Raw genomic sequence first — 17,027 nt, forward strand, 5'->3', positions numbered from 1 at the left:
ATAATGAGGAAAGGACAATTAGGTGGATATATTGAAGCAACATCTCAAGACATCAGTCAGGAAGTTAAAACTTGGTCGCAAATGGGTCTTCCAAATGGACAATGATCCCAAGCATACTTCCAAAGTTGTGCAAAATGAGCTTAAGGACAACAAAGTCAAGGTATTGGAGTGGCCATCACAAAGCCCTGACCTCATCCTATAGAACATTTGTGGGCAGAACTGAAAAAGCATGTGTGAGCAAGGAGGCCTACAAACCTGACTCAATTTCACACCAGCTCTGCCAAGCTGTCAGGAGGAATGGGCCAAAATTCACCCACCTTATTGTGGGAATCTTGTGGAAGGCTACCTGAAATGTTTGACCCAAGTTAAACAATTTAAAGGCAATGCTACCAAATACTAATTGTGTGTATGTAAACCTCTGACCCACTGGGAATGTGATAAAATAAATAAAAGCTGAAAGAAATTATTCTCTCTACTATTATTCTGACATTTCACATTCTCAAAATAAAGTGGTTATTCTAACTGTCCTAAAACAGGGACTTTTTACTAGGATTAAATGAATAGGAATTGTGCAAAACTGAGTTTAAATGTATTTGGCTAAGGTGTACGTAAACTTTGAACTTTAACTGTAATTAGCTTTAAATAAAATTTCAAAGCTGCAACTAACCATGAGAAAACCTCAAAAGAAGGGAAAATAATCTTGACAATTACATACAAAATGTATTGGATCAAACCCCTGATGAAAACGTTTTAAAACATGAACCAGCTATGTGACAGATTAGTGTGAGGTCTTCACAGTTACTGAACCACACACAGTAAATATTTGGGATCTCGTCCATTGTGATTCTACCCCAAACAAAATTCATAGTGATTCTCGATCTTTTTCAGTTCAGTTCATTATGGCCAGCTTGAAATTGTTTTCATTAGGAAGTCTTAATTGTGACTTTATGAAAGTTGTGAGTGACTAGCCTTTATTGTTGTAATCTGATTGAACGAGGCCATCCAGTGCTGCTCTGGGAATCAGTGTTACTATGGTCATGTCAACACACTCCAAGAAGACTTCAAACAAAGACTGGTCTCTTTCAGCTAGAGTTATGAGAAGAAATGTTCTTAAGTACTGGGTTTTCCTCTGTCTGAACACAACAAACAGTATCTAGCCTCTTTAAACAATAGCCAAGATGCCTGTCATAGGACTCATTGGGCTCTTTCTTCAAACTATGAAAATATATATTGCGAAAATGTTATTCTAACTACTCCCAAGCTCCAATTGTTCCCACAAAAGGCCAGAAACCAGAATTCCCTTATTGACTAAGCAATGGAATAAACCTCAAATAATTGCAGGATTGGCAATCAGCTGCACTTTGTTCTAGAGATGGTTTGATAACAGATTTTGAATTTGGGCTTAAGGACTCATACACATGGGGGAAGTTAATAAAAAAACACTCCAATAAGTGGATAAGAAATAAATCAAATCAAATAGACATGCAATACTCTAGGATGTAGACAGCCAATTCACATATTACATGGAGAATCAAATATAAATTAGTATATAAGGCCAGAAATAATAAAATAGGATTATGTGTCACTGAGTTTAAGAGTACATTAATATACCAGGGAAAAGCATGTTCTCTTTCAGCTTTTACCTTGAAGCCCCCAAACATACAGTTCAAGACCACCACATTCTTGACCTCGCAGGAGAAATGTTAATGCAAGTTTGAGGCTCTCAGATTTAATATTTTAATCACTAATCCCAAGTCATTTGGTCATCCTCATGCAGACTCAAAGTCTTGGCCATGGATGACCGCAATGGTGTGAGTTTATAGTTGCCACGCTGATCACGGTGAAATAGCAGAGAGCAACAACCAGAAAGAAAGCCAAAGCTTGACACTGAGAGGTACTGGCTATTTACACCTTCACCTGCTCACAGAATAGTGACTGGCAGCTAAAGCTTCGGCTTTATAGAAGCAAATGTTTTGGCAGGTTGGCAAACTGAATCAATGGTAAAACACGGTCACTGGCAGTAACTCTTTAATAACTCCCAATATATTTAAACAACTAATTTCAGCTGCCATATCACAATCCACTATGCAAGGCATAATGTCATCAAGTGTGCACTCGCACCTACCTGCGAACTGGGAACTAATTATTTTATCATACAATCATAGAAAAATGCTTAGAATAATTGGCACAGGAAAATAACATCAGAAAATATTAGAATCTTAGCATATTGTATTCGTGTTGAAGAGGAGCCTACAAGGGCGATGCATGGTGAGAGTCCGTTTGAAAATCATCTGATTGATGATGAGATTTAAAAGATAAAACATATCTGTTTAAGTAATATTAAATATTTTTTAAATTGTGCCTTTGCTTTTCCTGAAATAAAATTATTCTTCAGTGCAACATCTGTATGTAATCTAGTAAAGAATCAATTAATTTCCTTGTAGCTCATTTGAATAGTCTACATCAATTAGGGCATTTAAGAAATGAAACAGGTCATAATTCATAATGTCAGATGTCAGATGATTTATCAGATGATTTATCCTGGCATCTTGTAAAGTCGGCCACACACATAGTAAAGCCACAACATTGTGTGATGAGGCCAACTTGTTTCAGAGAATTTAGAATGTGTGATCTACAGCAATTACAACACTTGCATGTTCGCACAGCTACATGCAATTTAAATACAAACATATCTAGGAACCTTCACTTTATTTACATCTTCATTACTTTGAAAGTAGACCCAGGTGCAGATGTACATTTGATTAAAACTCCCAACACTGTCAAAAGTAAATGATTGACTTCTGAATATGCGTAGGTCACAAGATGGCCACTGAATATGCCCTCCACTATGTCAATGCTGCATAGTCTCTTGTATGTTCTTTAACTTCCTCTTTTATAGCAAAGCTCTTGTACCTTCTGCAGATACTACAAATCAAAAAGGGAACCCCCTGTTCCCTGTAATTTAGTTTTATAGCTCTCTAAAATTGGACTAAATCACAAAGAAAGACAAACTGAGATGTGCTCTGTAAAACATAAGTAATATAAGGCTTTCCAACATGACACGTTTGTTTTTTTCTCCCCATAAGCCTAGCTGCACTGAAACTGACTTCAAACACTTTGCATATCAACAAAGGGCCTGGGACGTCTCAGACACGCCTTATCTCATCTAGTCCCAGTAATGTCTCACAGCTGCTTTCAGTAAGGCAGTCACGAAGGCCTTTGGACATTGCTCTGCGAGAAATGAAGATGCTGGCTCATCACAAATGACACTGTCATAATCCGCTGTCTCTGACATCAAAAGACAAAAGAGGACAAGAGATACAATTTGTGGAAAACATGAACTTTTCTCAAAATAAGATATTTATTTATGGATGTTTACTTTTGGGAAAGAGAATGTCATTGGGTTTTCAGAGAATCCTGGTCCATGAGACAAATCATTCATAACAATTTCATCTACTTTAGTTTTTGAAAGATCAATTAGCTTTCCCAAATAACTCTTATCAGAGAGCCTCACAGAAGAAGACTCTGGAGATTACAAAATGTTCTCTAACTGTTCCGTATTATTTTAAGGCAGTCTAACTGCACATGATCATCTAGTTGTTTCAAATAAAAACCTGGAATGTTTTCAACATCTTTAACAGAGGATCATGCTTTTTGTTGGCCCAGTGTTTTCTTAGTTTCAGTTTTTAATACCAGATTTTACAGGGTTCATTAAAAGTAACCCTCCCCCCTTCAAAATACACATTATTTTGAAGGCAAAGGCTTTTAAGGATTAAAGACACAGTAGAGGAATGAGTGCCTTAAGAACATGGGCCTTCATTTATTAAAAAAATAGCATTAAGTGAGCCTAGGTCATCATTACACAACGTTCCAGATTGATCACTTTCAACATGAACTAGGGTCGAATTGCTCCAACCGGTTTACTGAGATTTACCACCCAAACCCACTCCCTTTCCTGGTATAAATAACTGAGAGAAACCGGTCAATTATAATCAATTATTCATATGAACAGCATGACGTTACATGGAACTGTTATATGACATGCGAAGTCTAAATCTGGCTTCTCTACAGGCCCTTGGCTTACTCTGCTATCTGCAGGATCACTCATCAACGCTCAGGGTGGGAACAGACAGCTCATCTCAGTATGGAGCGCATAATACAATGCATGTATTATCTCATCATGGTAACTTTTTTCTTGTGAAAGGAAGGACTACATTTGCTGCAGCATAGCCTATGCTACAGTAATATAAGGACTGAATGCACGTCTAATTTACACATCTCCATCTGGCTTTAGGGGTCACCCTATTTTTCCATTGTAAAGATGCATTTTTTTAGTTGCATCTGCAGAGTTTTAAAACGGCCTATCACTCGAATATCGTTGCTTTAAATCATTACGCACACGAGCACTCTTTCGCAGTCTTTCTATTAATTCCATTCCAATTGAATCCAAAATAGATAGCATAATCCTGTTCAATATATATATATATACACATATATATATATATATATATATATATATATATATATATATATGTCCTTTCTACCTCTTTCAGGCAATACATTAAATGCAGGATTGGCCTTATATTTAGCTAATTAATGATTTGTTATGCATACGCTTCTAATTTATAGCCTCGGTCTCTTGTGCAATACGCACCTGCGCTCTGCTAGCCTCTCTTCTTAAAAAAACGCCCCTTAGCTCTGGCTGTCCCAGGAAAAGCTAGACTACAAATAGCTTGCTGGACATATTTTAAAGCATTTCTTATACAAATAGACTATTCGAAGAGGGATGCATGCTCTTGTTTGCTGAATGTTAAATACAGCAGCATACAGAACTCACAGGAGTTTGAAAGAAGAGAGAACGTGCGACGGCGGTTGTCTACAGTAGTTATTTATTCAGACCCTATATTATTCAAGCATGTCATTACAATTATGAATTTAAGGAAAACGAAACGTATTTCATTTAACTGTTGAAAGCAAGGAAGGAAAGAAGCAACAATAGAGAGAGACAGGCGGTGGGCTAACACCAGTCGCACGACATTAATAAGGAAAATATTATGAAAGGTAGCCTATATTTCCGTCAGCCTACTAATTATAAAAATGTAAAATAGAACATATTACATGTCAAATTTTAAATCAAATTCACTAGCCTATAATTGTGACTTTGTTGGCCGCATGTCCTGCACCAGCATCGCATGTTCGCTCCCAGCTTCATTGTTCGTCATTCCAATCCATATAATACAGTGTAATACATTTCCCCTAATTGGCTACAGTCCACACTCAAAAAGATTAGCCTATTGGAGCTTGTTTCATTTACTTACCCAAGAGAGCATAGCTACATGTTTGGGCTTTTATGTTTTTCTGTCAGGCGTAATGTGCGGTAGCCTATATATCATAGACCAGTGTTGGATAACGGCACAATCATTTGGGCTTTTTTGGGGCTTGGGTTCATAAAATGTCTTTAATGTAGGGCTCATAAAATGTATTTAATGTATGCCTCATCAGGCTCAGGTAGCATCAGGCTTGAATTTTCATGCCGATCAAAGCTCTAATCAAATCCAGACATATATGCTTTAGAATGACACTTCCGGTTTTGGCTGCAAATACTGGGTTATCCGGAGAAAAGCGATTTATTCTCGGGGTGGAATATTTGTCAAATACCGGGAAATGATTCAACCCTAACATGAACCCATGATCAAATCTCAAGTCAAGTCCTAGCTGGTGCATGTTGATCTCCTGTGTTGAACAAGTGGAATTGCTTGACATGACCTCATATGTAAGGCTAAAGTCTGATCTATTAGTCAGCTGAGGTAACACATTCATGCTCAGATCAGTACCAATCATGAAACCCCACAATATGTCTAGCTCAATTCGCTTAACATTCTTCTGTACCAAACTACAGTATGAACAGCGACCAATCAATTGACATTGAACCTAAAAACTGTAGCTCTCACACTTAAATAAATATCCACAAAGAAAATTCCAACAAATATCCCAACATCTTGGTGCTAGGTAGCTAAAAAGGTCACATCTTGCTTTGAGTGGCTCTTCACCAAATTCTGAAAGCTTGTTCAATTCCCCATGCTGTGTTTTCTATTTGAACCTTCTAACCAAGGCTGTGGAGCACCTGTCAGTAATTTGGCAAATATGTTTTTCCACCTGCTACCTCGCCCCCCCCCCCTATTTTTTCCTCCAAGTGCTCACCCTACCCTTCCTCCTGGGACAGTTTCTGTGTGTTGTGGTTTTAAAACAATTCCAATTTGGGGCAACCAGAAAACCACATGAAACATGTTTCGTAAATGTGGCCCCACATCTGTTCTGCAGCAAGGTTGACAACATGCTTTCACTACTCCTCTATTTTTCATACAGATGTAGGATCTTAATTTGATCGGGACATGTTTAACTTGTACTGTATTTGAGGTTTTAAAAGGCTTCTGAAGTTGGTCATTTCCACTTAGAAATGTCAGACTTGATTTTCAGAAAGTTTTATGAATCCCTACAAAAATGTCCATTAATTATAATCCACATAATAATTGACATTTCCTGTTGCTATAGGAGTATTTTCCTGCTGTAGCAAACTGGCTCAATTTAAGATCCTACATCTGTAGTGTCTTTCCAAACTCAAACCACTACAACGATCTATGCTGAGAAAATGTAGACAATATGTATATTATTTATTTGAGTGATCTAATAGCAGTGTTCATAATTTACATTTTGGCTTCAGTACATTGTTATTATATGGGTGCAAATATATATTAATCAAAGATAAACTTTAGCATTTGTAATCAGTGTTGGTGCCATTCAATGTTTCGCATTACATGAACATCTATGGGTAATGCAATTAATACGCTAATAAACATTACAGTGCAGTTTAGATTTATATTACATGCTGTGCCTTAGGTTGGATGTAGGTCCAGCAATTGGCCCAGGAAGTTGCTATGATCACTAACTGAGGGAGGTGGAGGGAGGATAGAAGGGTGGTGGTCTTGTGAGAATGAGATACATTTTGTTTTGAACAATCACCTCCATAATAATGTTAAGAATTTGGGAGGCTCATACATATTAACATCCATAAAGTAAGGCCTTTCAGATTTTATTTGACCTTTATTTAACTAGGCAAGTCAATTAAGAACAAATTCTTATTTTCAATAATGGCCTAGGAACAGTGGGTTAACTGCCTGTTCAGGGGCAGAATGACAGATTTGTACCTTGTCAGCTCAGGGGTTTGAACTTGCAACCTTCCGGTTACTAGTACAACGCTCTAACCACTAGGCTACCCAATACTATTTATTGAAACTTTATTTAACTGTATAATCATGTATAATCACTTCCTAATCTCTTTCTGCTCAGACTTGTTACATCTTAATGAATTGAGTTGCTGATGTGGTCTTCCTGTCAGGGTTGCCCCCCCCCCCTTGGGTTGTGCCGTGGCGGAGATCTTTGCAGGCTATACTCGGCCTTGTCTCAGGATGGTAAGTTGGTGGTTGAAGATATCCCTCTAGTGGTGTGGGGCTGTGCTTTGGCAAAGTGGGTGGGGTTATATCCTGCCTGTTTGGCCCTGTCCGGGGGTATCATTGGATGGGGCCACAGTGTCTCCTGACCCCTCCTGTCTCAGCCTCCAGTATTTATGCTGCAGTAGTTTGTGTCGGGGGGCTAGGGTCAGTCTGTTATATCTGGAGTATTTCTCCCTTGTCTTATCCGGTGTCCTGTGTGAATTTAAGTATGCTCTCTCTAATTCTTTCTTTCTCTCTCTCGGAGGACCTGAGCCCTAGGACCATGCCTCAGGACTATCTGGCATGATGACTCCTTGCTGTCCCCAGTCCACCTGGCCGTGCTGCTGCTCCAGTTTCAACTGTTCTGCCAGCGGCTATGGAACCCTGACCTGCTCACCGGACGTGCTACCTGTCCCAGACCTGCTGTTTTCAACTCTCTCTAGAGACAGCAGGAGCAGTAGAGATACTCTCAATGATCAGCTATGAAAAGCTGATCTCAGGTGCTGACTTGTTGCACCCTCGACAACTACTGTGATTATTATTATTTGACCATGCTGGTCATTTATGAACATTTGAACATCTTGGCCATGTTCTGTTATAATCTCCACCCGGCGCAGCCAGAAGAGGACTGGCCACACCTCATAGCCTGGTTCCTCTCTAGGTTTCTTCCTAGGTTTTGGCCTTTCTAGGGAGTTTTTCCTAGCCACTGTGCTTCTACACCTGCATTGATTGCTGTTTGGGGTTTTAGGCTGGGTTTCTGTACAGCACTTTGAGATATCAGCTGATGTAAGAAGGGCTATATAAATACATTTGATTTGATTTGAATTAGGTAACAGTCTCAGAAAAATGGGTACCGAATTGTACTTAAAGTGGTACAAACGCTTGTCACTGTCAACTTAAGCAACATTAACCTACATTATCACTGCATATTGGCTTTGCTTGAATTGCTCTGCCAATGCATTGTTGTTTGGACCATTTAAAAAAAAAAATCAGTATTTGAGGTACACCATATGATCACACTGGTATTAGATGAGTTGCTGTATTACTTGGGAGGCACAGTTGAGTAAGAATACACTTAAATAATTCGCTTTTTATTTAAATTCTACTGGGCTGCTGGAACGTGCATGTGATGGTCAGTCTCAGCGGAGGGAGAGAGCAGCATACTGAGAGTCCACCTCTCAACATCCCTCCGCTCTCCCTTTCCTCCACTGACACTGACCAAAACAGGACACTGTTTTCCTCCAGTTGAACTCGAGTCACACTGCATTATTTCTGCCTCATGCACAAATTCATTGTCATACTTCTATGAACAGAGAAAGTGAAATATTCCTCTGTATTAAAAAAGACCCAAGCCGCTAATAATATACACTTTCCTACTCATTCATTACAGCTGCAGTACTGGTTGTAGTGCCAGTGGAAGTAAGAACAACGCACATTTTATGGCTTATAAAAGTGTTGAATACAAAGTGTTGACAGTGCTGAGGAAAAACTTAAACATGAACTCACTCATAAAAACAGCAGCTCTTTGCTGTATTCATTGACAGTCTCGCTGGTCATGGTTTTAAAGGTTTAGAAATCTCACAGTGTCAACTTTTCTTTAGCTTTCTTTTACGCCTGCTATGTTACTGCAGACACGGTAGTCTGAGCCATCTGATTGGCCAGCGGTAGACCTATAATGCACTTTATTTTTATTTTATTTTTTATTTTACCTTTATTTAACCAGGCAAGTCAGTTAAGAACAAATTCTTATTTTCAATGACGGCCTAGGAACAGTGGGTTAACTGCCTAGGTGCCTGCTGGGAAGGCAGAGTTTGTACCTTCAGACACATGAAATGGTTCAAAATGGGAAAACTTTGCCTACCCGGCATGCAGGGCAGCTGAATTGGGTGCACCTACCACCAACAGTGCGAGATTAATAAATAAAAAAGGCTTTAACGTTGTTTTTTTTACAGAAATACTAGGCGATCGACTAGGAATGCCTTGGAGATCAACCAGTCGTACCCTGTAAGGTACGTTGATTGTACTCAAAAAATCAAATCAAATCAAATTTTATTTGTCACATACACATGGTTAGCAGATGTTAATGCGAGTGTAGCGAAATGCATGTGCTTCTAGTTCCGACAATGCAGTAATAACCAACGAGTAATCTAACTAACAATTCCAAAAGAAAAAAAACTACTGTCTTATACACAGTGTAAGGGGATAAAGAATATGTACATAAAGATATATGAATGAGTGATGGTACAGAGCAGCTTAGGCAAGATACAGTAGATGGTATCGAGTACAGTATATACATATGAGATGAGTATGTAAACAAAGTGGCATAGTTAAAGTGGCTAGTGATACATGTATTATATAAGGATGCAGTAGATGATATAGAGTACAGTATATACGTATACATATGAGATGAATAATGTAGGGTATGTAAACATTATATTAGGTAGCATTGTTTAAAGTGGCTAGTGATATATTTTACATCATTTCCCATCAATTCCCATTATTAAAGTGGCTGGAGTTGAGTCAGTGTGTTGGCAGCAGCCACTCAATGTTAGTGGTGGCTGTTTAACAGTCTGATGGCCTTGAGATAGAAGCTGTTTTTCAGTCTCTCGGTCCCAGCTTTGATGCACCTGTACTGACCTCGCCTTCTGGATGATAGCAGGGTGAACAGGCAGTGACTCGGGTGGTTGTTGTCCTTGATGATCTTTATGGCCTTCCTGTAACATCGGGTGTAACACTCTTGCAGTTTGTACCTTAAAATAGCCAAATTGTACAAATGTGCCCTTTTAAGGTACCACCAGTGACATAGCCATTTGTTTCTTTAACTTCTTATGGCTTGGGGACAGTATTTCGACGTCTGAATGAGAAGCGTGCCCAAAGTAAACTAGCTGTTACTCAGGCCCAGAAGATATGATATGCATATAATTGGTAGATTTGGATAGAAAACACTGTAAAATTTCCCAAACTGTTAAAATGTCTGAGTTTAACAGAACCGATATGGCAGGCGAAAACCTGAGGAAAATCCATCCAGGAAGTGGACTTTTTTTGATGTGGGTAGTTTTCAATTGAATGCCTATAGAGTATCTAATGGGTTAGGACCCAGATTGCAGTTCCTATGGCTTCCACTAGATGTCAACAGTATTTAGACATTGTTTCAGGCTTGTGTTCTGAAAAATGAAGAAGAATGAGACCTTTCTGTCATTGGACTGTAGAATCATGCAGTCCTGGTTTGCGTGCATGACCGAGTGCGTGCCCTTCATTGTTTCTCCTTTCTATTGAATACGCTATTGTATGGTTGAAATATGATCTATTATTTACACAATTGACAACCTGAGGATTAATTATAAACATCGTTTGACATGTTTCGACGAACTTTACCGGTACTATTAGGATGTATTCGTCTGCATGTTTTGGCATCCTTTGAGCCAGTGGATTACTGCACAAAACACGCCAACAAAACAGAGTTTTTGGGATATAAAGAGGGACTTTATCGAACAAAACCAACATTTTATTGTGTAGCTGGGACTTTCGTGACTGCAACCATTCATTTTATCGCTATTTCTGACTTTCTGACTCCTCTACTTGGTTGGAAAATGTTTGTATGCTTTTTGTATGGTTTCCCCTTAAACCACTCAAGTGTTGCTTTAGCAGTATGCTTAGGGTCATTGTCCTTGCTGGAAGGTGAACCTCCGTCCCAGTCTCAAATCTCTGGAAGACTGAAACAGGTTTCCCTCAAGAATTTCCTTGTATTTAGAGCCATCCATCATTCCTTCAATTCTGACCAGTTTCCCAGTCCCTGCAGATAAAAAACATCCCCACAGCATGATGCTGCCACCATCATGCTTCACTGTGGGGATGGTAATCTCGGGACGATGAGAGGTGTTGAGTTTGCACCAGACATAGCGTTTTCTTGATGGCCAAAAAGCTCAATTTTAGTCTCATCTGACCTGAGTACCTTCTTCCATATGTTTGGGGAGTCTCCCACATGCCTTTTGGCGAACACCAAACATGTTTGCTTATTTTTTTCTGTCCACTCTTCCGTAAAGCCCAGCTCTGTGGAGTGTACGGCTTAAAGTGGTCCTATGGACAGATACTCCAATCTCCGCTGTGCTTAGTGGTATTGCAGAATTTCAGAACAGGTGTATATTATACTAAGATCATGTGATATTTTAAATTCACTTCACCAATTTGGACTATTTTGTATATGTCCATTACATGAAATCCAAATTAAAATCCATTTAAATTACAGGATGTAATGCAACTAAATAGGAAAAATGCCAAGGGGGTGAATACTTTTGCAAGGCACTGTATATATTTATATATGGTTTATTACCGGTATCGTCCCGTGTCAGTCAACGAGGTTTACCCTCGCTCTTTTGTTTGGGTTCAGCCCAGTGTATACGTGTTTGTTTTGGGTGTATCAAAAACCCCTATTGTGTATTCCTGCGCCTGTCTCCAAAATCCTTTTCTTTTCTTTTTTACGAGCGTGAGAGTTTCATTTTCCTCCATATTGTTATAGTGTTCTTAACTATGAAGTTGTTAATGTTCTTAGATGTATCCTTTGAAAATCAACACAAAGATTCTGGGGACAATATGCACCCATTGTTCCTCTTTAATGCATTTAACTATATGTCATAAGTTTTAGCAAAGGGGGCATTGAGTCTTCAATATTGGACAGGTATATCAGGAGATTATCTACAAATAAGTTTAGTTTATATTCATGTTTACCAATACTGATACCTGTTACGTTTGGGTCCTGTCTTTCTGCAAGCGGTTCAACTGCCACTGTAAACAGGAGGGGGGAGAGGGGAGAGGGGACATCCCTGTCTTGCGTCCCTTTCTAAAGCAATTTCATAGAGATAATGTATTATTTGTGTATATTTATTGCTTTAGGACATTTATACAATATTTGAATGACATGTATTTCAGCTGAAAAGTTGAAAGCTTCCAAAGTTTTGAATAGAAAATGTCATTCAAGATGGTCAAAAGCCTCTTCGGCTTTAACAGCCATTATTGATTAATCTATATCTTGTTTTTTTGCTTATTGTATTAAACTGAAACATGTTCTTGTATTTGTTTGTCTATTTTTAATAAACTCTGTTTGATTGATATGTATCAAGTCTGTATCAAGTCTGGTAAGACTTTAGCCATTCTATTGCTTATAAGCTTTGTTATCATTTTATTGTCACAATTGATTAAATTTCTGGGTCTATAATCAGCAGGGTACTCTCCAGATTTTCCTGGTTTTAATTTAACTGAAATAACTGTTTGATACATGGAACTAGGAAGTACTGAATTTACATTTGTGTAAATAGAGGGCCTACTTTGTCCCAAAATGTTGAATAGAATTCTAAGGGAAAGCCATCCATTTACTGCTATATGATTGCTCAATATTAGTCTCATTTGAAAATAGTTGCATGTGATTTGGAACATACAGTTGAAGTATATTAGCTGCTGGTGGAGAGGAGGAGGAGGTTGAATGGGGTTGAAGTGTTGCAGTGGTGGTTCTGTGAAATACCCTGATATGATGAGTAACCTTGCCTGAGACCTGGAGACTTGTTTTAGTTCCCAAGGCTAATACCATTGCCTAGACTTTAGCTCTGTGGGCTAACACGGTCTTACGTCATGAGTCAGGTTAGAAACTGTTTGGTCGATCTAATTAGTAGCTCCAAGAGGGAGAAGCAATGAACGTGAGCTATTGTGTCCAGTCTCATGCAAGAGGTAAATCCCTTTATGATATAAAAAGCTTTCACCTTCAAAATAATACTCAACAGGAAACAATTTTAGCTTTCTTGACTCATTTCTTTAGTTAGCAGTAACTTTTCGTCTCTCCTCTGTTTTCTAAACATACCGAAAGGCACACAATGTTTTGTTTGTGTGGATAGCTTCCCATAAGAAAGAAAATAACATCTGTGTAACCACTAGCTACACCCTCAAGTTAATCTAAATAGATGCAGGTGCATATCATGGCAAACATAATTGACAATTAAGGTCATTCAAACATTCTTTCCTAACTCCCTTGCAAGCAGAACAAAACTTGTAATAGTCTTGACACCTGTCCCCAGTAACAACTATGGCCTGAGGCCCACTGTTCCTTTGAAATCATTCCAAATAACTCTATTAAAACCTACAGCTAAAATAAGCACATCGTTCTTGACCACACATCTACAGTTCACCATCAGGGATGTTTACTTATGTTTTATGAGCTTGAGTGGTGGGTATTAAAAAATATTATGTAAAATGACAGTCCCTAACCTCTATAACTACAGCCCTCAGATTGAACACTGACCATATCCCCTCTGGATGGTTCTTTGGTTCAGGTTGGGCCTTTGCTTGAATATAAGATAATAAGGACCCAATGCAACTTACACTACAGACAAATAAACAACAGAAACAATACACACATACGTAATCACATCTTTCACAGATATTTCCAAATATGGGGCCTAAATCATCTCTAAAGATCTCTCACTTCAAATATTTGCCTGTCTCTATTAACATTTACAGCCATGTGTACATTCTCCCACAAAGATACATTTTAATGGAGTTGAGTAATTGTGTGGATGTTATTAATTGCGTGCACAATGTTGCTATTAAGGTAATATCCTGTAAGAAATCTCATACTCCAACAGAGCACACAGTTTGATTTGATAGTGATGTTGAGGGTTGGCACTGGATCTTTTGTGGAGCTAACTCTGCTAGCCAGAGATTTCACACTGAGCTCTGGAGACAAGCCACAATGCCTGGGGAAGTTGAAATGACGAAGCAGGGGGTCATTTACCTGCTTTAGCTAATTTACAATCTCATTTGGGATTTTTGAATTGTTTTTCTCTAAATAAACCTCTATGAATAAACCATCCACAGGCCTACAAAAAAACATAGTGACTGAACTTAAAAGCTGAGGACTTTTTTTGAAATATGGCAATCTTTAGATATGAGCAACCAGTTGTGCTGTGTAGTACTTTTGCAGTTCGTAGCAAGGTCAAAGACAACAATGTGGATTCTGGAGAATTCAGAGCGACATGATCACAAACAAACCAATAAACTTTTCTCATCTCATCTGATTATAACATAGATGAGGGCCAGATGGATCTTAACGTTGCAGAATTGTTGGTGTAATTTATGTGTAATTGAAAGGCATCCACTTAGTCTCATTTTACTGCCATGATGTTTCTGTGCAGCTGTATTTTTAACATGGCTGATCATGCTTCTGACCATATTTTCTAAACCAAGCACATTTGGCAGAGCCATCTTACACCCCAGTCTCACAGACAGGTGGGAGGCATTCTCTCTCCCATGCTGTCAATCCACAGGCTTAAAGAATAGCTGACAAGAGAACTTTAGCTCCTTTTAGGATTTGTTCTGCCTTATTATTATACGACCATGCTGGTCATCTATGAACATTTGAACATCTTGGCCATGTTCTGTTATAATCTCCACCCGGCACAGCCAGAAGAGGACTGGCCACCCCACATAGCCTGGTTCCTCTCTAGGTTTCTTCCTAGGTTTTGGCCTTTCTAGGGAGTTTTTCCTAGCCACCGTGCTTCTACACCTGCATTGCTTGCTGTTTGGGGTTTTAGGCTGGGTTTCTGTACAGCACTTTGAGATATCAGCTGATGTACGAAGGGCTATATAAATACATTTGATTTGATTTGATTTGATTCCAGTAACAACTCAAATGGCCCCAGGTTTTTTCTGAAGTCAATTAAGAAATTGTAAGGCATTATAATATGCAAATGCATTAAAATGTGAGAGTGGGTTGTTAATTCTTGGAGGGGATGTGTGGAATCTTACTGTGCCACATGCTGATGACATGCAGGCAGTATTCTCTACTGTAGATGTCTGCTCGTCTCAACATGCACCATCAGGTCACTTAAACCATACACTCACTATTCAAATCCTCGCTAAACCACTTTGGAAAAAATACTTTCACCAAAAGCATTATTAACCATTATCCATCTCAAGCAACAATAAACAATTGGGCGCCTCAACCGTGAAACTATGCTCTGTATAGCTATACTGCCAACATGCAACTAGACTGTATCATAATAAAACAAAGCCCAAGTAGCCCTTATCTGAGAAACACTGACCAGTATACTGTATTATTGTGTCTGATCAAAGACAAATTAAAGTTTCTAACTGATGGCGGTAAATATTCATCATTCACATCCTTTCATCGGAATTGACAGAAATTGCCACATGTTGTTTCAACATCCCACAAGTGAAAATAATTTGGTGTGGGCTACACTTTGGTCCTCTTATGTGTATTTATATGAATTCTTACTAAATGTTAATATATGTTTGGTGTTATTACGCTATTAAAGAGCCGATAATTAACCTACCTGTGGCTGTAGATCAGTTGGGTAGCTGATATCCAACAGCTGGAATACTGGAGAATATCGGTCATTCATATCGTCTGCGGCCGGTGACACTGTCTCCTCTCTGTTCTTCTGGAGAATCTCGCGTTTCACCTCCGATCTCAGGTCCAAATAACAGAAAAGCGTTACTAGATGCAATGAAAGGGATAAGACGAAGAATCCCAGGAAGATTTTACAGTTATTACAATGTTTCCTGCAAATGCAAGTAGTCTCTTTCAATTCAATCTCCTCTATGTGTGCAAACTTTTCAGACATAGATTTAGGTGCCATGTTTAAATACTTTCAGTCGTTGCTATTTCAGCATACTAGGCTTTTGTCTATGATGCTATGGCCCTAACCTGAGCTGTCTGATGCTCAAACGTTCGCACATCGACAGTTATCTCCATCCACCTCAAGGCAGGGGGACGGTACAGTAACCCACACTGATACCGTAACTTAAAGCAATCCTTGTCGAAAGATCCGCCCCTCTTGTATCTGATTGGGCTGCGCCTATTACGTGCCACTCCATTGAAAACTACAGCGACTAATGCTGTCCGGGTCGTCTGGCTTGATAGATCAGCCAAAACCAGAACATCCCACCACTGGCCACATCACGTCATTTCAACTTTGAAATGTGGAACATATTTGCTTGAGACCTTGATCAATGAGATTTCAATCTTTATTTACACACTCATAAAGGACATACAGAGTTCGTTGAATTCCTAATGTGTTATAACTATGCCTTAGAAAAAACATTTAAAAGTCCAACAAAATTCCAATGGGTGGCGCAGTGGTCTCCGGTAGGGATAACCTTGTCTCTTGTGGCGGGCCAGGCGCAGGGCACGCTAACCAAGGTCGCCGGGTGCACGGTGTTTCCTCCGACACATTGGTGCGGCTGGCCGCAGGGTTGGATGCGCGCTGTGTTAAGAAGCAGTGCGGCTTGGTTGGGTTGTGTGGGGTCGGAGGACGCATGACTTTCGACCTTCGTCTCTCCCGAGCCCATACGGGAGTTGTAGCGATGAGACAAGATAGTAGCTACTAACAATTGGATACCACTGGATACCACGAAAAAAGGGGAATAAAAAATTAATAAAAAATCCAATGGAAAAAATGGTCAGAGTTTTGGTTTAGTTGTCATCTAAATGTTTATCACTGGGCATTCAACCATTTAAAAGCACAACAA

The 17,027-nt window shown here is 39.1% G+C and overlaps 1 protein-coding gene across 5 annotated transcripts in view; it reads right to left on the reverse strand.

The window, feature by feature from the left end:
* LOC112250254 (ectodysplasin-A-like) overlaps window positions 1-16,272 on the reverse strand; it is a 64,459-nt gene extending 48,187 nt beyond the window's left edge. For 4 of the 5 annotated variants that reach the window (XM_042309596.1, XM_024420234.1, XM_024420233.1 and 1 more), the window contains exon 1: window positions 15,830-16,272. In XM_042309596.1, coding sequence (XP_042165530.1) covers window positions 15,830-16,135 — 306 coding nt within the window. In that variant the 5' untranslated portion in view covers window positions 16,136-16,272. Of the gene's footprint in view, window positions 1-5,318; window positions 5,418-15,829 lie in introns of those variants that run through there. The other variant, XM_024420235.2, reaches the window with a different exon arrangement.
* Window positions 16,273-17,027: the final 755 nt, after the last annotated feature.

Source organism: Oncorhynchus tshawytscha, linkage group LG30 (genome assembly GCF_018296145.1).
Source record: "Oncorhynchus tshawytscha isolate Ot180627B linkage group LG30, Otsh_v2.0, whole genome shotgun sequence".
NCBI lineage: Eukaryota > Metazoa > Chordata > Actinopteri > Salmoniformes > Salmonidae > Oncorhynchus > Oncorhynchus tshawytscha.